This window comes from Etheostoma cragini, chromosome 19 (genome assembly GCF_013103735.1).
Source record: "Etheostoma cragini isolate CJK2018 chromosome 19, CSU_Ecrag_1.0, whole genome shotgun sequence".
Taxonomy (NCBI): Eukaryota; Metazoa; Chordata; class Actinopteri; order Perciformes; family Percidae; genus Etheostoma; species Etheostoma cragini.
Genome location: NC_048425.1, coordinates 6,292,418 through 6,314,830, shown reverse-complemented (window position 1 = coordinate 6,314,830; position 22,413 = coordinate 6,292,418). Strand labels below are relative to the sequence as shown.

Sequence of the window (22,413 nt, the reverse complement as noted above, 5' to 3'; positions counted from 1 at the left end):
GTCTGGTTTATAGGTCTTGGGAAGTATTACAGCATATGTAGAACAAGTTTCACTAGGGACTGAAGGAAATTAAATAATTCTGAGGGTCTGGAGTTAAAAAGAAATGGAATAAAAGATTTCTCTGCATTTTTCAGTTGTATTTAAACCGTTTATAGTGAGTTGGATAAAGTTATAGGAGTGCGAGGCTTTATCAGTGGAGTACTCTTAAGGTTAGTGAAAAGAGTAAAGTTAGGAAAATGGTCTTTAAATTCTAGGACTCTAGGATGAATATCTATATGCTTTAGCGTCTCAAAGACACCCGTAAAAAAACTTGTGGCTTCAGGTGGAGCTGTTCTGTAGTTATACCTTGCATGCAATGCATCATGAAATTAGGACCACATTAGAATGTTTCCATATTTTAATACACTTCAGCATGTCAGCTGATTCAGTTGGGCAACAGTAAAATTGATGCCACGAACAGCAGAAAACCCTAAAAAGAAAAACCCCAAACAAAACCGTCCCAGTCAGTCCATTTAAATACAAAGAGCAGATCATGTTTAGTTCCCACAGTCGAGCAGCGGACAGGATTAACAGCCGTTACAGTCACTGTATCTTTAAGCTATTATGGACAAAATAACTTCAAAAGAATGTCATCTTAGTTCCTGGTTAAACAGTTGTGTGTCTTTCCTGGCTGTAAAACTGGAGCCTCATTTCCAAAGTTGCACTTGGATTTTATCTGCCACTTAAGGGTTACATTTTGAAACTGTGCCTTAGTGCATTCTGTTAGACAAATTAACCAAACATACTGTTTATGAATTACATACAATACGTCGCAGACTTGTAAATAATGTACCGATCCAGCTCAGTTTAACATTTGAAATGGGCCCTTTTCTGTTAGACCTTTTGATAAATGAGGCTCTCAGATGACCATTAAAGATGCCCTTGGTTTTGTAAAAATAATTTTTTTGAAAGCGTGCCGTAACATTTGAGTGGAGAAGACGTGGAGTGTTTTGTCAAATAAGAGGGTAAAAGTGCAAGTTTTCAAAAACGCGCTTTGAAATGAGTGAAATGGTAAAGACCATAATACTCTTGACTTAGCCATTTGCCTTGTTTTTTCCAGTTTTAACCACGTTTTCATCAGAAGTTAACATCCATAATGTTTGGAGCTGGATATATAGTCTATTTCCAGCCAAATACAGAATTCACACATTATTTCAATTAGATAGCTGGTAAAACCAAACGGCAATTTAAAATATCAAAAACAATCACAGAGTGGTATTGATTTAAGATCCATAGGATGTCAAAACTTTAACACCCTCAAGTTTCCTTTAATAGTGCTAAAGTCTCTGCTAATTACCATAAATGTAGAAACTCAACAAAATGCCTCCTGATGTCCTGATGAATACAAATCTTGGTTCTCTAGTAGAGAAAAGGTTTGACATTGTCAAAAATATAGACTGAGATCAGTTAACTTCGGTTAAGGAATTCCTTTAAAGAATACTGCGAAGAGAAATTGACACACAGACAGTCCTATGTAATGTCCAAGCAGCTACTGCATAAAAAAAAAAAAAAAACAAGAGTCCCTTGATAAAAAGGTTCAAAGAATGGCACAAAGAAATATGAGAAATAAGAGCTGAAACCTGACTGCTTTCAACCACCACCTTTCCATTCCTAAGGATCTCAAGTGTTGACAAGACTTCATTTTCTTCAACCACAGCGAAACGTTAATTCAACAGCAGTTAGATCCTCGGTTTCAGTGGTCAGAAGTCCAGGTCTTTTTTCACCGGACAGCTCAATGATCCGCTACATAAAAAATCTGATTCAAGTAACTGACAAAACTGTGTCCAAGCTGAAGCACAAGTTCTGAGGAAGACTTCTCCGTAAATCTGCCGTTGTTCTTCCAAATCGTCCCTCAGCCCCTGTCCATTGTGTTCAAGTTCTCCTCTCTAATTGTGGTGGAACTTGAAGTGAAAGCTGCCGCCGGACTCAAAGGGGTTGAAGTGATGAGGCCAGCCCTGTCCACCTCCACCTCCACCTTGCTGGTTTTCCGGGTCCAGGGGATCCTCCCCGGCGTCAAACTTCTGCCTCATTTCTGCAAAGACAATGGGAAGAATGGAGGGACACATTTGAGTCAGTGGAAGCTAAATCATTGCTCAACATGATGCATACATTGGATTCTATCAAACTGATCTGATAGCAGTTCACTAGTACAATGCCACGTTGTACCAAAACAACCTCCTTCAATTTCCTTAAAATGATACTGTTTTTCTGAACAGACAATACTCCCATGTGTCTTTGCTAATTGGTAAACTGTGGAAGAAAATGTTCCCATTCTTTTCCCCAACTTCTTAGTGTATATACTTTCATCACACAGAGACAAACGGCCAATCAAAGATTTATCACGAGGAGCCACAGGTTTAATTCTAGCACTTGCAACAGTGTCTATTAACATCGGTATTTGTCTCTCATGTGCTGAGATTTCTGGTTTTAGAACTCACTTTTGTAGCCGGTTTGGGTCTTGGAACCAACTAAGTGTCTGCTAAATGCTTAAAATGACAATGTTCCTGACCTGGGTCAGTGAGAACCTCTTTAGCGGACGCGATGTCGATAAACTTCTTTTCAGCTTCTTTCTTCTCAGCCTCGGACTGGAAGTTGTCGGGGTGCCACTGCTGCGCCAGCTTCCGGTACGCCTTGATGATCTCCTGCTTGTTCGCATTTCTGAGCAAAACGAGTTTGGGAGAGCTATTTAGAGCCATCTGTTTGCTAAGGTCATCTATACTGGATGGATTTAGCGTGCAATGTCAGTCCAAAGGAAGTAAATACTGTTTGTAATAAAACTGGTTGGACTGGTTACCTGCCGACTCCAAGGATTTTGTAGTAGTCCCTCTTACGAGAGATTTTGAGCAGTTTCTGTGCTCGTTCCAGCCCTTCTTTGAGGTCGTGGCGTTCGCCTTCGCTGTCAAACTCTCTCGCCTCTAGGTAGTCCTCCACGGCTGAAACGAAAGAGATATTAAAGACATTTAAAAAAATGTTTGGTGTGCCACTTGTGCTGTGGACATTACTACATTTGGATTAGAAATACAGAACTTTTTTTTCAGTCCAGATTTGACAATAAAATTATATTCTGTTGTTTTTTTACGTTTTACACAACGTCCAAACTTCATTGGAATTGGGGTTTGAATTTGGGTGCAAATGCAAAATCTTCCTTTTACAAGTTTCTAAGTAGTATATAGTTCTAAAAATCAAAGACTGCTTGCCTCCTGTTAAACCAAGGCTTTTACAAACTGGGCTTATGACTGTAACATAGTCAACATGTCACTGAGAAGGGTGTAGACAGGCAAACCCAATACCTTTTTCGTACTCCTGGTTGAGGATGTAAGCCTCGGCTCGGTCCCGGAGGACGTTGGCGTTGCGGGGGTCTCTTTGGTGAGCCTCTGAACACACGTCTATAGCCTCCTGAGCCAAGTTGTTCTGGAATTGGCAAGATTGAGGAATAATGAGTCAGCACTGACCAATGGAAGTGGTAAGTGTGATACCAGCCGAGATCAAAAAGGAAAACGGACCTCATATCTTCAAAAATGTAAAAGTGTCACGCATTCTGTACCATTTGTAACAGAGAAAAGGTTTAACAGACTACAGAGGCATTAGATGCAACAACTAGGCCACTAACTGACTATCACTTGGCTAGAGATCCAATGTCAGAGCTGTAAATGTACAGACAAGTGTTGTCTCTCTCTCACCTTGACAAGGCAGAAGCAGATCCTCTCTTTGGCCAGGTTGGTGTAGTATGGGACATTGGGCTCCGTCTTCATCACTGATTCATACTTGTCAATGGCTTCCTGATACCTAAGTGATGTAAAAAAAAAAAATTATTGTAAGGTTAATTATTAAAAAATAAATACATGTTAGATGTACTAGGAGGACCATGATTTAGGAGGGAAAGTGCACCAGCCCCTGAAGTACTGACCTTTCCTGCTGAATTAGCTCTTCTGCTGCATCCAGCTGCTTGCTGAGCTTTTTCACCTGCTTGTAGTGGCTGAAACACTCTTTGTCATCCTGGTCCAGCTTCAGACACTCTCGGATGTGACTGCACAGAAACAGATGAGTGAGACACCCATTCGGACTTCTTCAAAACAACACGGTAAAACAGAAGCTCTCGGCATGAAAATCGGTTTAATTTGCATGACTCGGCCGAGTGAATCAACGTCGTTTGTTTATTCCAGCAACAAAGCTCACTTGAGTGACTCGTGGTGATCTCCCAGGCTGTAGTGCAGCATGCTGAGCTTCAGGAAGGCAGCGCGGTTGTCGTTGCGAAGCCTTGTGGTCGGCGTCAGATCCTGGATGGCTTTCTGTGGATCCCCCATTCGGATGTAGCATTCTGCACGAAGCTCCCGCGACTCAGGATCCCACGGAGAGATCTGAAGAGAGATGCCAGTTTTTATTAAGAGTTAACAGACACATGTGCAAACTACATGTAATTCATCTGAACAGCAAAGGGAACACACAATCGTACTTTAACCATCACCACCAAACCAAAATTTGCATTATAATGCCCTTTTCTTTTTGTGTGTGTGTGTGTGTGTGTGTGTGTGTGTGTGTGTGTGTGTGTGTGTGTGTGTGTGTGTGTATATATATATATATATATATATATCTCACATACATATACATACCTCAATGATTCTCTCATGCAGGCTGATGGTAGCACTATAGTCCCCTTGGTGGTACGCAGCATGGGCCTCCTCCTGCAGCTCCTCCAGCTCGTTTGCTCTCATCAGCTGGTCCTGAGCTTCTTCGTGGTCTGGGGAGCGTTGCAGCTAAGAAAATGGATTAAAAGATGACTTAATCTGACAAAATTGCTATTTTAGGTAAAACACACAAAAAAAAGATAGAACCAGTGATGTAGGACTTAAACTTACCACTGCTTCAAAGTCCTCCCTGGACTCCTGTGTGTTGCCCTGCTTTAACAGGATGTTCCCTCTCTGCAACCGCGCCTGACAATGCAGGATCAAAAAGAGACGGGATGTCGAGAAAAGGAGACGTAGGATATCAAAAGAGAGACCCAACAGAGAGAAAGAAACAGGATAAGGACATCAACACAAAACCCTATTTTCTGGTTGTGATCGGGTGAACTTGGCTGAACTTACAGCCAGGAAGTCAGGCTTGAGCTGGATGGATTTGGTTAGATCTGGCAGGGCAGATTTGGATTTTCCCATAGCCAGGAACACTGCAGCTCGCTTGTAGTAAGTCAGGTAATTCTTGGAGTCGCCCTCTGTAAAATGTCCAGAACACTCAATTTTGATTCTGTCAAAACTACCAAATGTCATTCTTTCCGTACAAAAACAAAACTTTTTTGTCTGTACTGAAGTAAAGAAAGAGGAGAGGCATTATTGGAGCAGAGACATAGACTGAAAATGTCAGCCAGTATGTGTGTGTGCTTGTGTGCTTGTGTGTGTGTGTGTGTGTGTGTGTGTGTGTAACCTTACCCACTGCAGAGTGGTAGTGGGACAAGGCTTCAGCCAGCTGACCAGCAGCCAAAAGTTTGCGGCCCATCTCCAAGTGGTGCTCGATCTCGGCCTGAGTCGCCCCCAAGACACCTGAAACATAACACGGAGCCTCGCTAGAAATATACCCATGAAAGAGCGATAGCGACAACATTATAAGAGCAGCTTTATTTTGTCTGTCAAGTCTAATTACAGTCAGCTATACTACATCTTTACATCTTTCACAAGTAGCTCAAAAATCCAATCCATGTGATTACACTAGGATTACATTCACCTGATTATAATATAATTGTTGTTTTACAGTCATTTTAACAGCTAATGAGTCACTGTCTTACATAAAACAAATGGTTACGCAGATCAGAAATGTAGTTACTGCTCATTAGGTTTCAGGTTATCCAGACTACTATTCAAAGGCTATTTGGATTTGAGTATTCAACCTGACACACCTGTGCCTCCATTTGTCAGGTAGTTAATTGGTCAAAAACAAGTTTGCTTAAAAAAAAAAAAAACCTATTCTAATATGCCTGGAATTGTAGCAGTGGTGGAAAAATACTCACTTTTTTAATTTAGTAAAAGTAGCAATAGCTAGGCTAACTTATGACTCATTACCAATGATTCACCTAAATAGTTGGTTTATACGCTACCGCTGACTGCATCATTTTTAGCATTTAAACTGAGCAAAAGCAGAAAAAGCTGAAAATGCATGTTACTTCTTTACAAAAGAAATAATGTCTGACTGACTGACATGTGTTGTGCTTCTCTTTTCTTTTTTTTTAGAAATGTCTCACGCTATAGTGTCTCTAAAAGGGTCAACTTTCGTTTGTGAAAGAAGGAAGAGAAAATCCCGATACTAAATACTATCGAACCGCAATACTTCTAGAATCGAATATAAATCACAATACAAGTTGAATCTGGACCCATAGATATATCATGAAAGTATCGCATCAGGAAAAAAAGCATATCGTCCCAGTCCTAATGAAATATCTGTCTGGATGAGAAATAGTGATGCATTAATGTGTTCATCCCTGTATTGTATAAGGTGGGGTTGGTTAATATACTGACAGATTGGGGTGATGTGATGTTGCCTGTTAAAACCGGTTGGTAACATTCAGCTAACGTTTCGTCACAGTTGGAAACTTTAACGGCTGCAAAGAAGAGTGTAAAGCGAGCCTTACCGTCCAGCTGGATGTCCAGGATGACACACAGCAGTGACAGGGAGCACAGGACCCCGCTGAGTCCTCTCCGCCGACAAGACTCCATCACTCAAAATATTCACACTGTCATTCACACCGGAACCAGCGAACTATGGAAAGTTCCGCTTTCACGTCGAGGGAAAATACCCCTTTGTTTCATTGAAACGGTGTCAATCCTTCTCAAATCGTCATCATTTCTCCACTGTCAGACCGCAAATAATATCTACGACGGTGTATTTACGGTCCCGGTGTTACAGTATTCCGTGTAGAAATGAGGTACGCAGCTAAAAGGTTCCCCCTGAAGTGTTAACGATTTAAGACATTCTCCATTCCCACATTGAGAGGGACTCACTGGGCTTAAGTTGAACTCGAAACACACCTTGATGTAACATGATGATAGCAAACAGCTGACAGCCTGTATAGTTTGTAAACGAAACTTTCCTGCCTGTGGTGAAGTCGTCCCCTCCCTTTTCGCTCTACATTTACGTGGTTGGTCCACACTGACCCACACGCCGCACATCCGTGTTTGTCTGGAAACGTGGGCTGCTCTCATTGGAGAGACTATTTTAACACGGATGGGATGGCACTCCCATGTCCATGCATGGGCCATGCAGGCAGGAGGCATGAGTTGGTCACTGTCACCAAGGCAGACGTCTGTTTAATGGAAATGACAAGGAGAAAGAGAAACTTACTCAACATGGCTCTTATATGTGCAGAAATATTATATGTGCAGTAATATAATAACTTAATACTATTTATCCCAGTACCCTTTGCACTATGTTCCACATTTAAATAATTTTTATTGGACTCTTCATTGCACTCATCTCTCTACATTGTTTCTGTTTAGTGTATGTATATATTATTGTGTCTATATTAGTGTGTATATATTGTTTGTTTGGTTGTTTGTTTTGTATGTGTAAGCACATTGTGAGCAACTATGCTCCAAAGGAAAATGAAAATTCCTTGTATGTGTCTTCATACCTGGTCAATAAAGCTGATTCTGATTCTGATTCTAATATGCCTGCACATTGAAAATCACAATCTACCATAGTAGCCTAATAGCCTATAAACAGTAGCGTTTATATAGTGTACTGTATGCAATAGTGTCGTATAGTCAGTGTTGAGTGTTTTTGATGATTAAATATGTGAGAAAAAAGGTCATACATCTTTATCAGATAACCCTACTTTTGTATTAAATCTAATTTGTAAAACTGTGTAATTTAATAAAAATAACATTTCAGACACGCAATCTCTAAATAATAAGATCCCGCCGTGATTTTTAATTCCCCATGATTTGAGTTGAATTGCATTTAGTTTTTTTAAATGTAGTTGTAGGTGCAACATTTTACTCAAGAAAGAGTAACAGTTGTTTGGATTTTTAAAGAGTGGCCTACAATCATAACTTTATTGACTGCAGGAATACATAGTCAAACGGAAATGTTTGACATGACAAGATTTATTGTGCACAACCGTAAAAAAACAAACAAATAAACATTAAAACGAATTGTTATGCACAATCTTTTACAGGTTCTGTCCATAAAACTGTACAAAACATCACACACACAAACACACACACACACACACAAATAACTTTGGTAAAGTTGGTTTTTATATTGGTCGTTGGTTATTTGAGTTTTGAGATGGATGGGTCAAAAGGTTAAGCTGCAGAATAGATGTGTAGCACTTTTTGAGAATAAAATATATATATATAATCAAAGGGTGATTTTTTTGCAAAAAGAAGAAGTGTTATGTGTAGGGGAGTTAGTTGAGTTGTTCACCAGAAGTATTTTAAGATGGATATGTCATGAGGTCAAGCTGCATTACAGATTTTTCAAATTTGTCGAATATCCAAGGTTCCATGTAAAACCAACTTTATCACGATGCAGAAATATCTGGATTATCCCAGTTTTGAGCTTTGCTTAAACAACTGTCTTCGTGTGTAGATCATCAAATGATTGGATTACTTTGAAAATAAATGAATTTATGTAAATGTATTTTGCTAACATCTTTAGGAAAACATGAATACAATCATTGCAAGTATTTGGTACATTTCTGCACTGAGCCAGTGATTAGTAGATCACCTTTTTACAACTTTAATGCTATAATTTCAATGCTATCATTCATACAGAATACACACATTGTATTGTAAATATATACAGAACAGTGGCAGGATGGACTTTTATTTTTTTAACAAAGTTATGGACAAAAGCTCCATCTGAAGTCCAAAATTTGAACACCAGGGCATTTCAAAACGTTTTTAGAGACAAAGTTCCATTTTCATATCCTGTTCATACGTAAGCATTTCTGCCGTAAGTACTGGTAGCAGCCCCGCTTCTGGTCGGTGCAGCTCCAGAATATACAGTTCCCCTGGTTTGATAGGGCAACGGGCTGTAAAATAATGGTCACAGAAAAACATGAGGCTCCAGAAAGCCATGACGGAGACAGTGATCCAGCATGCATAGTAGCCCACCCCTGAAGCTAAAGCAGCTAAATGGATTTTATCATTAACACCCATGCTTTTCCTTCTGTGACATGTCAAAATGTCTTGAGCTATTATGCAATGAAATTATCGGAAGGACGTTTTGAAAATGTGTGCAGTCAATATTTTGTTTTAAGCTGATTTTTTCTCAGCAGTTGCAACTGAGCATTTTCCCATCAAATCACTGGGGGGTGCCAAATTCAATTTTAAAATCCTAGACATAGTAGCTTCAACCATTCCGAGGCCTAATCAGGCTTTTTTCACTCCAGGCACACCCACCACCAGGTGACCCATTTTCAGTTTTAGCCGCCTGTTTGTTTAATGTGTCTCTGAGTGGCCCATCTCAATTTAAAACACATGAGACAGGTAATCTGACTGATTTTGAGGATCGTGACTAATTAATTATCACCCCTTTTGACTTATTTTTCACATCACCTAAACATTTTGTTGGAGAACTTTGTTATAACCTTATTCGTCTTTCATAATGACCACCACTGAGTTTCATTATGAAAGGTGAATAAGGTTATTTAAAAGGTCTTTAAAATAGAGACCCCCAAAAACTTTCCATATGTCAGAAACAAGGGCACTTAGATGGCTGGGCACTACCAACAAGTTCAGGTGAGACTGTCCCACAGGTGAATCAATGAAGTTTTGCCAAAACAAGGCACCAATGAATTTCTTTCTGAATGATTTTCAAAGCAAAACAATCATCACATGTATTGGTATATTCATTTACATTATGAAAGATGTTATAAGTGGTGAGCCAAAATCAAATGAATACAAAGAATCACTTTGATTTCCAATGTCTAAACTGTATGGGTTCATTTGTTTTTGAATGAGTTTAAGCATGTTGATTTTAAAGTCAACTTTCTTTTTAGATTTTAATTATCCTAGCTTGAGATTGATTGTTTTGATGGTTGATCACTTTATTGGTACATATAGTGTTAGGGAAATCACAGATGCAGATTGACTCTGGATCAACTGAGGAGGTTATTAGGATTAAGCAGTACGTTCAACCACAATGTAGTGTCATGTGTCACATGGTGCCATCCAAACTCTGAGGCCTTCTGCCTTGCCAAGAAGTATTAACTCATTCTGGAGATGTTGAGTTTAGCTGTTTACCAAACACGTATCTAACCCTCAGTGCAAAGAAAGATGTTACTGGCGCCAGAGACAGATATGCATCCATAAATCATAAACCAAACACCTCAGCACAGACTGAAAACAATGTCAGCCTGACCAGTGGAGCCTGTCTTTAGGTGTGTGTGTTAATCAACTCTCTTTTCCTTGTGTGTGTGGGAAATGATCTAATTCCAGGGACCTTGAGAGACAGAGACACAAGCCTCTTGTTATCATACAGCTGCTCAATCTCCCTCAACTCTTAAGACCCAGAGCTGACCTACAGCCTACACAAGTTGTGATTAAGTGTTTCCAAATTGAACACATAGGGCTTTACCTTCCACCACCAAAATTCCACCACATGTAATATATCACTCTAACCTCAGATGAAAAAAATTACTTCACCACCTTACAATGAAAATTGACTTTCACCATTCAACATCTAGTGTATGGAGCAATGTATTGTAATGTAAATGGTTGTAAAGTAATCCATGCATTGTTGCAGGCAATTCACTAACAGTAAATCCAGAAATAAATGACTGAAAATTGAATTTTGGCACTTATAGAGAGCAATATCAAACCATTAGAATTGAACTCACAATTTTTCCTCTGTGGCCATTTTGCAGGAGCAGGTGAGACAGGCTCCTCCGGCGATGGCGAGCACAGCCGAGCACCAGCCGATGTAAAGTGCTTCTCCTATTTCATACCTGCGATACACAGCAGAGGGTCAGTCAGCCCATGTGAGCTTCATGTTAGGCCTTTTGGTTATTCCTCTCAAACCACCATCACCACTGTCTTACTTTGTCCCGGGATGAAACGGATCAAAGAATTCCCTAGTGATGTTGAAGGCGTACCAAGACACTGCAACCATTGTGCACAGACCTTTTTGACAGAAAAATAAACACTCTTTAAGAATTGACAAAGCAGAGGGGAAGCTTTTAGACATTTAAGAAGAGGTCCAAAGTCATGATTGTCATTTATTAACATTGTGGAGAAGCTACTTTATCTTAAGGATCTTATCTTATCTAGAATTCCCTCAACTTTGGACTCAATCTCACTGGTTTCACCTCTTCTAAAATACACCTTTTACTACATTGATCATGTCTTTGTTACCTTGAAGTATAAACAGGACTCCAGCAGCGCCGGCAATCCTCCCTTTGAGAACATAGTTATCGCCTCCAGCCTTTGAACACTGCACTCCTATCAGGGCCGCCACCAGTCCAAATGTGCCACACACTATCGACGTGATCATCAAGGCACGAGACGCTTGAATGTAGCCTAAACAGTGTGGTAGAAGACCAAAACAACCACTCACCAGAATTTACTTGTACTACTTAGTACTACATGCTCAGTATGACCAATTTGTAAGATTGATGTAGGCCTGTAAACATGTCTTGTTATGAAGTGTGTTTAAAGTTACAAGTACAAGAGCCCGTTAAATATTGTAATTGTTCTATAACAGTCATTTTTTGTTGCTTTTTTTTTTGTTTTTCATGTGATATTACAACTTAAACTTTTATAAGTTAAATGATCTATGATAACAGTGTATGGATAAAACTAATTCTTAAATCCTACAATCAAATCAAATGATTTATTGCAATAAGATGTTAGATTTTTTTTGTCAACATACCACTCAAAGCGAGGAGCGAAGGGAACTCCCTGCAGTTGTGCACCCCGGTTGAATCCGTCGCACATGACATCCACAAGTTTTCATAGATGGTGGAAGTAGTGATGACGTTACCGTCGACGGTGGAGGTCCTCCAGTAACGGTTCGGCAGGGTGATCCCCACCATCACCCAACCAAGGAACCCCAGCACCAAAGCCACCACTTCCACAATTGGATCCATAACCCCTCCTGAGACAAGCAGTCAAGGAAACGTATATCCAGAGTTCAAAATTGTTTTTTCAATCAATAAAACCAGATCAGAACATCTGATTCTGGTGTGTTGAAGTCAGCGTGTATCTGAGAGTGTATCTGTGGTGTGTCTGTTCTGCCACTGGGAGATGTGTCCATGCAGCTTAACAGATATGATGACTTATATGACTTGCTTTCTCTCCCTCCTCCCCTGGTACAACACACACACACGCACGCATGCACGCACGCACGCACGACACAGACACACAAACACACACACACACACACCTTTTACACCCCAGAAAGTGAACAGGTGTTCAATGGCTCACTCTCTCAGGGTCCAATGGTCAACAGTCGCTTTTAATGACACTGCACTGAGCCTGGGAATGTATTCCACCACTTTTTTATCCTTTCATAAACAACAAAACGTTAGGAGCAAAAAGTTTGTAATGTTTTTTTGTGCTCTTTAAACCCCCACGTTTTATTCTGAAGTGGCACATTACAAAGCCCTTTGGGGGAAAAAGCTAACTGCACCATGTTAGTTTTGATTGTTTTGATTTAGAACCCCCAAGGCCATAAAACATAAGGTCACAGTGACTAGCATCATATCCATGATTTGGCAACCTTTTGGAAAAGTATCAACATGTAATTGGTCTAACTCGAGGCCCCAAATCACAGCTGAAAGCAAATGACAAAGTTCTGAAGTTACCATAGTATTCCCTGTAGTTTCTGTGTGTTTGAGTGTCTTCATTAATTATCCCCCTGATAGCTGCAGGGTCAGCCTCGCCAAATCCAGGGCACACACTGAGTTCACCACACTGATAATATTATTCCTAACCTGTGTTCCAGACAAAGCCCTCAGGTGTTTAGAGTTGGGAAAATTTCTAAACCAGCAAACTTATTTGTATAAAGGTCAAAAAATGAGGCTCCAGAAATTCACCAACCATAACCCTTACCCCATCAGGTTTGTGGAAGTAAGTGGGAGGTTGAAGCGTTTGCAAAGGAAAGTCATGACACAAAAATGGTTTAATTAATATCTATATTTACAATTTTGAATGCACAACACCAGGACTCTGAAACTGAAGCAGCTAAATAGAATCCCGCTATCAGTTAACTTGAGTATTTACACCTATGTGTTTCCTACTGTGTTCTCTTAAAACATGCATGAATGTGACATGTCAAAATGTCGTTGTAAAAAAGGCTTATGATATTAGCAGGATTTTTTTTATAGGAAAAGTTTGAATTAAGGATCCTATTCTGGTTTTTATATTGATTAACTATTTGTTGTTGTGACCTGTTAAATCTTGTAAATGAACCCGTTGCAGGAACAATACATTTACTAACAAGTTGTGAGAGTATTTTAGGTCATCTTTTGGTTCTACAGAATATACGTCTCACTTTGGAGTGATTAAAACAAATACAGATATTTAAATTGCAGTTAAATCTGAACTTGTTTCACTTGTGCAATGAAAAGTGGAACCTGCCTCGCCATAAATGTCTCTTTTAATGGCCAAGCTGTTTGTAAAGCTCATTTTTACAACATCGGCCATGGCATCGGCTGCTGATGAGTTTGTCTTATTAAATATACATTTCACAGTGGCTTGGTCTGTTAAAGACAGCATTTATGTGATTTTTGGATGATTTTATCATTTTACAACTATTGTAATACATCATGTGAAATGCACGGCGTGGACAATCTGTACTCAGCAAATGGTAATATGCGGGGAAATATTTACGATGAAACCCAGAATTTGACATTTTAAGGCATTACCTGATACATAAATCTTCATATAATTATGATAATACAGTGGACATTTATTTACATTTCATGGGTGTGTTGTTGGAAATGAATGGCTCTATAAATGGAAAAGTGTTATGAACAAGTGAAAAGATACTTAAAGGCCTTGAAAACATATTAATATAAATAGACTTATTACTGTGAGCAAGGGGCTCCAACATGAACACAATTTTCTGCCAACAGGTTTGATTTCATAAGAGAGATTAATGTTTGTGTTTTTCTGTCTTCTTCTTACTGGTTTGAAGTGGGCGGAGCTGACGTTTTGAAAAAATAAAAAGTAAAGTAACGGCACATACTTCTTTGTACCAATCAGAATGCAGCAATACTTAAATAAAAATATGACAGTTGGTGGCTTATTGCTTATGTTGCCAGGCAACTGTGTCAAATATGCCATAAAAATATAACATCAAGTCTGAGTTTATGATACCATGTTAACTATTCTAGTTTAGTGTGTTTGCATGGTAACAGTTGCTAATTAGCAAATAACTTAAGTACAGCTGAGGCTGATGGGAGTGTTGTGAGTGTTGCAAGGGGTTATAATAAAGAAAGGTGTTAAAAGTTTAACATGGTGAAGCTTCTAAATGTAAAGTTGAGGCTGGACCAAAGTTATCACAATTCCTCCATAGGGGAAGATGAATGTCTGTATCAAATATCATGTGAATCCATTCATTAGTTATTGAGACATAATGCTCAAAACCACAAAAGAGGACCTCATGTTGTGCTAAAGGATCACCAATGTCATAAGGATTCATCCTGTGGGAACCACGAATGTCCATGTAAAATATCCATCCAATAATAACAGAGATATTTGAATGTGGACCTGTGTGTTGGACTGTTTATCAACCAACCAACAACCAGACCATCATTCCCATTCATAGAGCCAGGATGCTAGTGTGGCTAAAATGGACATGTCTCTGAAACTACACATGAAACCTATCAGCCATCTTGCCTTTTCCACCGGTGTATCCTACAAGATCGCTTTTGCCTGCAGCATGGTCTGCTCTGCAAATAAAATATAAGACTACAAACAGTACAATAAAAAGATGGAAGGAGATGCACAATAAATTGTCACAAACTGTACTGTGTGCTGTCTCTGTCACTGCCTGCAGTAAAAATGATGACAGACAATACACAGCTGTTCTACTGGACTTAACAGCAACTTCAAATTACTGTGGAATGACAGAGTGGGTAATTTAACTAAACACTGTTCCTAGACATATTCCCTTTCTTTATGGTGATTACACATTAATATCTCCCAGTTATGTTTAAGCCATATTTAAACCATGAACATTGGCCCTCCTAACTGAAACTCACTGAAGCCGTTCTAAATTACTGGTTTTGATTAATCATTGATGTTGAAGTGTGTTAAAATAGCACATGAGAAGAGTGAGACTTCTGTTAGTGATTAAGTTTATTTTCTGCTCCTCTGTTTGGATACAGGCCTACGTTTTTGGGGGACTTCTAGTGACCCTTTTTGTCTTTTCGGTTACTCACTCATTCACCTCTTTCACACCAAAGAAGATTATTTTTTTTTTACTGATGTGTCTGGAGTTTCGGTCATGTCACATGAGTTAATGAGTAACGCCCCACAAAGCTGATAACAACAGATACAATTGACAGCCTACATAAGCCTTCCTGTCGTAAAGCGGTGTCAGACACTTGAATCTATCCGGACTTGATGTGAGGATAATCAACAGCAAGGACAGGCGTGTTTCTTGTTCCATCATGTTCTGCCCCATCTTAGTGCTCAAGACTCTCTTACACTCGTACTCTCTTACATCTACAAAAAAAACTTCAAAGTAAACTTGTAAGTTTATAAGTTTGTAATGACTGATAAGAAATGAATTGGACTTTGCTCCATCAACAAAAGATTCTTCTGAAAATGACTTTGATAAATTGATCTGGTGCAGGTTGACGTAAATGGAAAACTAGTTTCCTGCTCTTTTATAACAGTTTGAATAATATAAAGTCATAATATCCTTTTTTGTATTGCAGATGATAGTTTTTGCTCCCCTTCATTTTAAAGTCTAGATTACAGACTGCGTTCTACTTATTACTCCACTAGATTTATTGAGCAGAGACTTTACTTTTTACATCTAAAGCTTGTAAAATATAATGCTTTGTTGTAGATTAAATTACACGACAGCATACAATTATAGCTGAAAAAGTAGTGAATCAAAGGCAAAGCATGCAAAGATGCTCATCATTTCATATTTTCAGCTTCACAAATATGTGCATTTGCTGCTTTTTGCTTCAAATTATTTTATTAAGTATGTTTTGTTCAACAATTGACTAGACGAAACAAGTGATTGCGTTGAGTGTGACTACCGTATGATTGTTGTATGTCTTCTCCTGTACTCTCTCTCGCTCACGTAACAGATCTCAAAATACATACCTGTGTGAATGGTACTCCAACAGTGAAGCAGTTGTCGTTGAACAGCTCAAAAATAATTTCCTGACAACACAAATCTCTCAGTTCAAAATTATTTTAATAATAATTAGGATGGAAAACACAACCCATTACATGTAGCAAAGGTATTGGCATTTTCTGATTTGAAATGACAACAGCTATTCATTTCCACCAAGTCTGTTGCCTCTCTTAAATTTTAAGTACTAATCAGAACAAATAAAAAGAAACCTCATGTCCAAAATAATTACAAACATCTCCTCATTGCCTCCTCAGCAGCAGCTGGACTTACAGTCTTCTACCAGCATCATGGCAGTCACTGCTACCTCACCAGCAAACTAATCACACTGTTGCTTTGGGTATTACAAGCTACACTTCCTACTGCACCAATAACACTTTCCTTAACAATTTTGTATATCAAAAATCATCAAAGACATAGTTACAGAACCTCAACTGCATTTTTTTTGTAAAGACATTCCTTACCAAATAAAAATGTGAACTTAGAGAGTTTTAGGCTGAGGTGCAAACTAAAGAAGAAATTACATACAATTGAGCGGCACCTTGACTACCTAATTTATTTACACGAATATTGTGAAAAGTGCCATGCTAGCATCTGTGAATCCACAGCTAAGTAATGTTATGCATATGTATGGTGAATCTCAACCCTGTTAAAATATGGTTATTCACTGACATTATGCAAACCCTTTAATGTACATACTCAACTTAAAACCAAAATGTTACATCCATTAAGCTCTTTCCACAAACTTTTATTTTTTTGAATGCAGAGTCAGTGTGTCAGTCCAGTAATATTAAGACAAGTCGTCCCATGTCTAGGTTAGGATTTAGCGGCTCCCTTTGACACAGCCAAGCCGATGAGACCGGCCAAACCGGCCACAGCGAGACCGAATCCACCGACGATCGCAATGCCAACCAGGCCGTCTAAATGACAATGTGTGAATGTCAGCAGGGTTGTTTAACACTCAAACAACAGGGTCAAATAACTGTTCAAATGATGTTATAGTTATTATCTTACTCAGATTGGTTCATACCTTTCTTTAAAGCCTTATCAATAAGCTTCTCCAGTTCATGCGCTTGCTTGTTCCCTGGTTCGTTCTTCAAAAGAGTTCGGATGTACTTCAGGGCTTTTTCGTATTCCTAGAAGATGAACGGAGGAGAGGAAACAGCTCTCACTTTGAGAAAAAAAAAAACTAAAAATTTAACAATGTCAATATTGTCATGACTTTAGGAATGACACTTACTTTGAGTCTGTAGTTGGCCACTGCAAGGTAGAACAAGAAGTCCCGGGAGTCATCCTTTGAGGTTTTCTGAACAAGTTCTAGAACAAAAAACATCAACGAAGAAAACATATGGATTTAAACTGTTCCGTTACCAAAACATCCAAACTAATATGTCACAGTAAACCCTCACTAACAATGAAGCTGACTTCTCTGATATTTTCTCAGTAAAACTCAGAAATTCATTTTTGTATAGTAATAGTGATTAGAGCCTGACAGACATTTTCACAATCAATATTATAACAGTCCCAGTACATGTCTGAATGATTTAAGAATATAAGGATTTCTTACCAAAAATGAGATTTGATTTGTTTTTAACTCTCAAATCTCAATATCATCCTCATAAATCCACTATTAGTCCGTACTGTGATGTGTAGCTTTTAAAATATGTTAACAAAAGCATATATTGCATCAACTTACCCTCCAAGAGTACAATGCCCTTCTTGATATCATCTGTGTATTTACTCCTGATGAGACACCAAGCATACTCAAACTTTGTTTCTTTGGAGACGGATCCCTTTGCCAGCTCACTGTTGTATTTCTTCTCAAATTTCTGTCAAAATGAAGCAACCAAAGAATTGAATTTGTAAGATGTATATATATTAATCTGTTTTCCTAGGATGGCGAAGGCATGCCACGCACTACTCAGCCTTTTATGTGCTTCTGATTGGCATTCTTTACCCTAACCCTAACCAACCCAACAAGCGCTGATAACGAGTACTAGCCAATCAGAGGGAGAGTAGGGCGGGTCGCTCCTCCCCCATCCTGGGGAAAAATATTAGCGTTACCTAGGAAGACAGTGAAACAGAAACAGTTTGCTTTGCTAATATAACATTTACATTTTGTTGCACGAGTCACATATACAATGTTTATAGTAATGTACAATGTAATCGTGACCAGTTTTGATCACAAACATGACCCATAGGTATTTAAACACAACCGTTAGCATTAGCTAGCTAGGTGACGCGTCAAAGAATAGTTCGAAACCTCACGTTCTACACATACATACAGCATTTACCGGTTTAACACCTGTTGTGAGGACATCCGTGTGTGTCTCTCATGTGTCAGTGAGTATGTTTTATGAAGTTAAAAGATTTAGTAATTTGAAAAACTTACTAAAAGGTCTTCTGGAGCTACCACATCGCCCACAACAGCCTCCATGTTTCCGGAAACAGATTTCGAACCCGCCCACTTTAACACGTAACGTAGGCTATGACACATCTGTTCGAGACGTCATAGCTAAAGCTCTTCACAGTAATACAGATCTTTCTAGCAAAGTCTCTCTCGCATAATATTAATATATCATCATCACCACACACACGTTTAGGGGGAAAATGTTTTATTGTTTACCCTAATTTGCTGTGATGCTATAACACAATTCATTGCAGCTAAAAAAAAAAGCACTTAATCTGTAAAAGTACTTTAGTAGGCTACTAAAAAAGTGATGCTGCTGAGGCTTCATCAGTTCTTCTTCAGAAGGTCAGCTGGAGAAAAGGCTAGAGGCAAAAGTTCATTAAGGCTGGTTTTTTTGTAAGATCCGTCTGGCTTGGTCAAGTATACAGTCCAGTCTGATCCAAACTGGTGAGAGAGAGAGAGAGAGAGAGAGTGAGCAAGCACACTAGTGAAGGAGAAAGTATATAGGCTACAAGGTATATTGTAGGCTACATATTTTATTTCCCAACATGAAGTACTGAATGTGGTATCAAAGTCCCTGCCTCACTCTCCGGGGATACAATTCAGGTGAAGAAATGTATTTTTTTGTTGACAGAAACATTGCCAAATTTTGAGTTAAATGGTAAAAACTAAAATACTGGAATCACCACATAAGATATCTAGCATGTCTAGTATGTCACTCCTCATGTTGCTAAAAACAAAACAAATTCCCTGTGAAAAAAGGAAAAGAAAAGAAGTTCTTCTCAACAAATAGGCAATAACTAACTTACTTTGATATGCCTATAAATACATGGCTAAATACAATATGATAAATACAAGGGCTCCTTCTGTAGCTACACACCACCTGCCTACAGCAATAGCTAAAGATGGGTCGGACAGGGAAGAGATTGTGTTCTTTGGTTTATTTATACTGCAAAAACCAACATCTTATCAAGTCATATTTGAATCTAATTTATTTCAAGTTTATTGTCTGGGAATAAGTGAAATAAAAAAACTTGCCAGTGCAGAGAGAATATTCTGGCTTGTTCTAATCGACTTATTTCACATGTTTTCTCAAATCAAGTTTTCTTGGTTGTAAATTAGGCAGAAATAACTTGATAAGCTGGAAAGCTTTTGCAGCGTATCACCTACTGATTGTCTATCCCGGTCATAAAAGAGATGTCTCACCTCCATAAGAACCTGTCGACATGCTCCACATGGCCCAACAAAACGGTCTTTGATATCACTGCATATAAACAGAAGAGACGATAAAGGCATCGGAACATGTGCTACATGAAACTTGTGACGTGTCATAAAGTCACTACAATGTCTAACCATGTCACAGCGATGGCAGTGAACTGTGTGTGTCCTTCCACCACGGCCCTCTGAATGGCCGTCCGCTCAGCACACACTGTCAGACCGTAGGAGGCATTCTCCACATTACAGCCTGAGAACACACAAATACTGAGACACTGGATCTTTTTACTGCGGCAAAAAAGCAATTTAAAAAAAAAACTTGATCCCCTTTGTGACCACTTTATATTTTGTGTTTAAAAAAAAAATGTTACATGTATAAAGTGTGCTTAAAAATACTCATCATGCATCAGAAGGGCTCTTCAAAAAACAAAAACAAACAAAAATCAGAAGGGCAATTCTCAATGTTATATTGTTGTATACTTTATTTTATTACTGTATTATTACTGATGCATTTGTGTGATGCATTGTATTTTGTAGCTGGTTGAGGTGGAGCTATGTTCAACTATTTTAAATACCTGGGTCATTTAATTTATCATTCAACAATACTAAGTCATTTTTCAGTCAGTTTTAAAATTTGTATGCATGTGGGCATAAGTAATAATCCTACAACCTTTATTACTACCTTTATTATTACCTTTATAAGTCCTGAATTTAAGTTATTACTAAGGTGAATGTACAAAAGCATTATGAGCTAAATAGCCTACTTTCATGTATAGTATTTTATATTTTTTATATGCAGGAAACGGATCCTTGTGAGTTCAGTATTATTTAATATTAAATATATTTCAATATTAATTTTAATATTGTATCTCTAATACTAATGCAGTAATGTAAATCCATATGTAATCTACAAAATAACTAGGGACTTCAGTTGTCCTTGGGTAGATTACATCGCCTAGTCTCTTTCAATTTCAATTCAATTCAATTCAATTTTATTTATAGTATCAATTCATAACAAGAGTTATCAGGAGACACTTTACAGATAGAGGAGGTCTAGACCCCACTCCAGAATTTACAAGGACCCAACAGTTCTAGTAGTTTCCTCCACTAGAACTTCCACCATCCTTGCGGTTTTCAGTTAGTTTTAAAGGGTGCACGAGGAAACAGAAGTCACCTGGAGGGTTGTTACCTGAGATTATAGCGCCATCTGCTGTTAATATGGCAGCACCGACCGGGAACCGACTGTAGGGACAGTATGCCATGTCCCGGGCCTGAAGACACTTTGACACGAGCTCTTGAACTTTATCTGCGATAGGATTTCACAAAACAAGTTTAGCAATTATGATGAGCCGAATGGTAGCCTGTGTCAAGTGAAACTGAAAAGATTTGTTAAATGAACTTGCCTGTCATTGCAGAATAAAACTGACCGCAGTTTTTGGGGAATATGTCACCTTTCGCAGCTGAAAAAAAAAGATGTCAGTTCTGTTAATGTTTAACAATGCTAATTGATTCAGCCTAGCAGGTTTGCCGAGAGGAACTACAACAGCGGGGTTCATGACAGCTGAATGTGCATTGTTTACCTTCACGTTATTGGCTGGTTGAACGGGGCGTCATCGTTTAGCTTGGTCCACGGCCTACATGGAGATGGACGACGCGTCTCCACTTCCTCCCGCTGTATATTCGTTGGTCATGGCTTGACATGTCAAAGTTTCTCGCGAGAAAAAGGGATGTTGAACGAACGGTAACATGACAACCCCCCCCCCCCCCCCCCCCCCCCCCCCCCCCCCCCCCCTCAAAAGCCCAAATCAATAAACTTCAACCAAAATCAAATAACCTTTATTTTCAGCAGAAATAGCTACATTTAATAAACAACACATAGCATATAAATACATTAAAAAAAGCAATTAAGCCAAACTAGCGTCTATGCCAAAAGAACCAGAATAAGAATAACCAATTTAAACTTTAATTCACTTTTTAACCTGCACAATTGGAATGGTAAATTGATGAATTAATAGAAAAATAATTGGCAGCTATTTTGATAATTGATTGAGTCATCCTCAAGCAAAAATGCCAGTTATGTCCTTGTTCCAGCCTCTCAATTGTGAGAAGTTTATGCTTTTTTTTTATTATCTTATGTCATATTAATGTGAGTTGATTTGACAAAACAAGCAATTTAATTACATAACCTTTGCATGTTGGAAATTGCAATGGGATTTTTTATTTATTTTACAGAGCAAACCAATATTGAATGTATTGAGAAAATAATTGCCAGATTAACCGAAAATGGAAAAAATTGTTATTTTTAGCCTTACATCAAAAAGAAAAATGATCTCGTAGTAAATCTCCCACTGCCCACATTATCATAAAACCCCTGTAAAGTTCTATTTAATGTGGACAATAAAACATATTTATGTACGCAGATAATTTAATAATTTAAA

The 22,413-nt window shown here is 38.6% G+C and overlaps 4 protein-coding genes across 4 annotated transcripts; all 4 read right to left on the bottom strand.

Moving 5' to 3' along the window:
• Positions 1–385: 385 nt before the first annotated feature.
• Positions 386–7,150, bottom strand: dnajc3b (DnaJ (Hsp40) homolog, subfamily C, member 3b). The gene is made up of 12 exons (XM_034901292.1): positions 6,656–7,150; positions 5,463–5,573; positions 5,124–5,248; positions 4,896–4,970; positions 4,650–4,793; positions 4,216–4,397; positions 3,947–4,066; positions 3,720–3,825; positions 3,330–3,450; positions 2,834–2,972; positions 2,549–2,697; positions 386–2,071 (listed from the first exon to the last, which is right to left on the bottom strand). The coding sequence occupies exons 1-12, from the start codon at positions 6,738–6,740 to the stop codon at positions 1,926–1,928; spliced, it is 1,503 nt and encodes a 500-aa protein (XP_034757183.1). The 5' UTR covers positions 6,741–7,150; the 3' UTR covers positions 386–1,925.
• A 1,305-nt stretch (positions 7,151–8,455) lies between these two features.
• On the bottom strand, positions 8,456–12,282 carry cldn15a (claudin 15a). The gene is made up of 5 exons (XM_034901293.1): positions 11,902–12,282; positions 11,385–11,549; positions 11,072–11,153; positions 10,871–10,978; positions 8,456–9,061 (listed from the first exon to the last, which is right to left on the bottom strand). Exons 1-5 carry the CDS (start codon positions 12,116–12,118, stop codon positions 8,962–8,964), a joined length of 672 nt encoding a protein of 223 aa, XP_034757184.1. The 5' UTR covers positions 12,119–12,282; the 3' UTR covers positions 8,456–8,961.
• A 4,112-nt stretch (positions 12,283–16,394) lies between these two features.
• On the bottom strand, positions 16,395–18,904 carry fis1 (fission, mitochondrial 1). Its single transcript, XM_034901295.1, has 5 exons — positions 18,743–18,904; positions 18,047–18,179; positions 17,591–17,667; positions 17,381–17,486; positions 16,395–17,270 (listed from the first exon to the last, which is right to left on the bottom strand). Exons 1-5 carry the CDS (start codon positions 18,845–18,847, stop codon positions 17,167–17,169), a joined length of 525 nt encoding a protein of 174 aa, XP_034757186.1. The 5' UTR covers positions 18,848–18,904; the 3' UTR covers positions 16,395–17,166.
• Positions 18,905–18,974: 70 nt separating this feature from the next.
• On the bottom strand, positions 18,975–21,664 carry zgc:103586. The gene is made up of 6 exons (XM_034901297.1): positions 21,556–21,664; positions 21,379–21,435; positions 21,165–21,281; positions 20,114–20,225; positions 19,967–20,024; positions 18,975–19,204 (listed from the first exon to the last, which is right to left on the bottom strand). Exons 2-6 carry the CDS (start codon positions 21,383–21,385, stop codon positions 19,088–19,090), a joined length of 411 nt encoding a protein of 136 aa, XP_034757188.1. The 5' UTR covers positions 21,386–21,435; positions 21,556–21,664; the 3' UTR covers positions 18,975–19,087.
• Positions 21,665–22,413: the final 749 nt, after the last annotated feature.

Coding starts and splice junctions, on each gene's coding strand:
- dnajc3b (XM_034901292.1), bottom strand. CDS start 6,740: ATGGAGTCTTGTCGGCGGAGAGGACTCAGCGGGGTCCTGTGCTCCCTG. Junction 4,398..4,649: donor TGCATGAGAGAATCATTGAG/GTATGTATATGT, acceptor ATCTCTCTTCAG/ATCTCTCCGTGGGATCCTGA. Junction 4,067..4,215: donor GATCACCACGAGTCACTCAA/GTGAGCTTTGTT, acceptor GTTTCTGTGCAG/TCACATCCGAGAGTGTCTGA.
- cldn15a (XM_034901293.1), bottom strand. CDS start 12,118: ATGGATCCAATTGTGGAAGTGGTGGCTTTGGTGCTGGGGTTCCTTGGT. Junction 11,154..11,384: donor AGTCCTGTTTATACTTCAAG/GTAACAAAGACA, acceptor TCTGTCAAAAAG/GTCTGTGCACAATGGTTGCA. Junction 9,062..10,870: donor ATGGCCACAGAGGAAAAATT/GTGAGTTCAATT, acceptor ATTATTTTACAG/CCCGTTGCCCTATCAAACCA.
- fis1 (XM_034901295.1), bottom strand. CDS start 18,847: ATGTGTCATAGCCTACGTTACGTGTTAAAGTGGGCGGGTTCGAAATCT. Junction 17,487..17,590: donor TGGCCAACTACAGACTCAAA/GTAAGTGTCATT, acceptor TTCATCTTCTAG/GAATACGAAAAAGCCCTGAA. Junction 17,271..17,380: donor TGATAAGGCTTTAAAGAAAG/GTATGAACCAAT, acceptor ATTGTCATTTAG/ACGGCCTGGTTGGCATTGCG.
- zgc:103586 (XM_034901297.1), bottom strand. Junction 20,226..21,164: donor AGATGGCGCTATAATCTCAG/GTAACAACCCTC, acceptor GTGTGTTCTCAG/GCTGTAATGTGGAGAATGCC. Junction 19,205..19,966: donor GTCGACAGGTTCTTATGGAG/GTGAGACATCTC, acceptor CTCTCTCACCAG/TTTGGATCAGACTGGACTGT.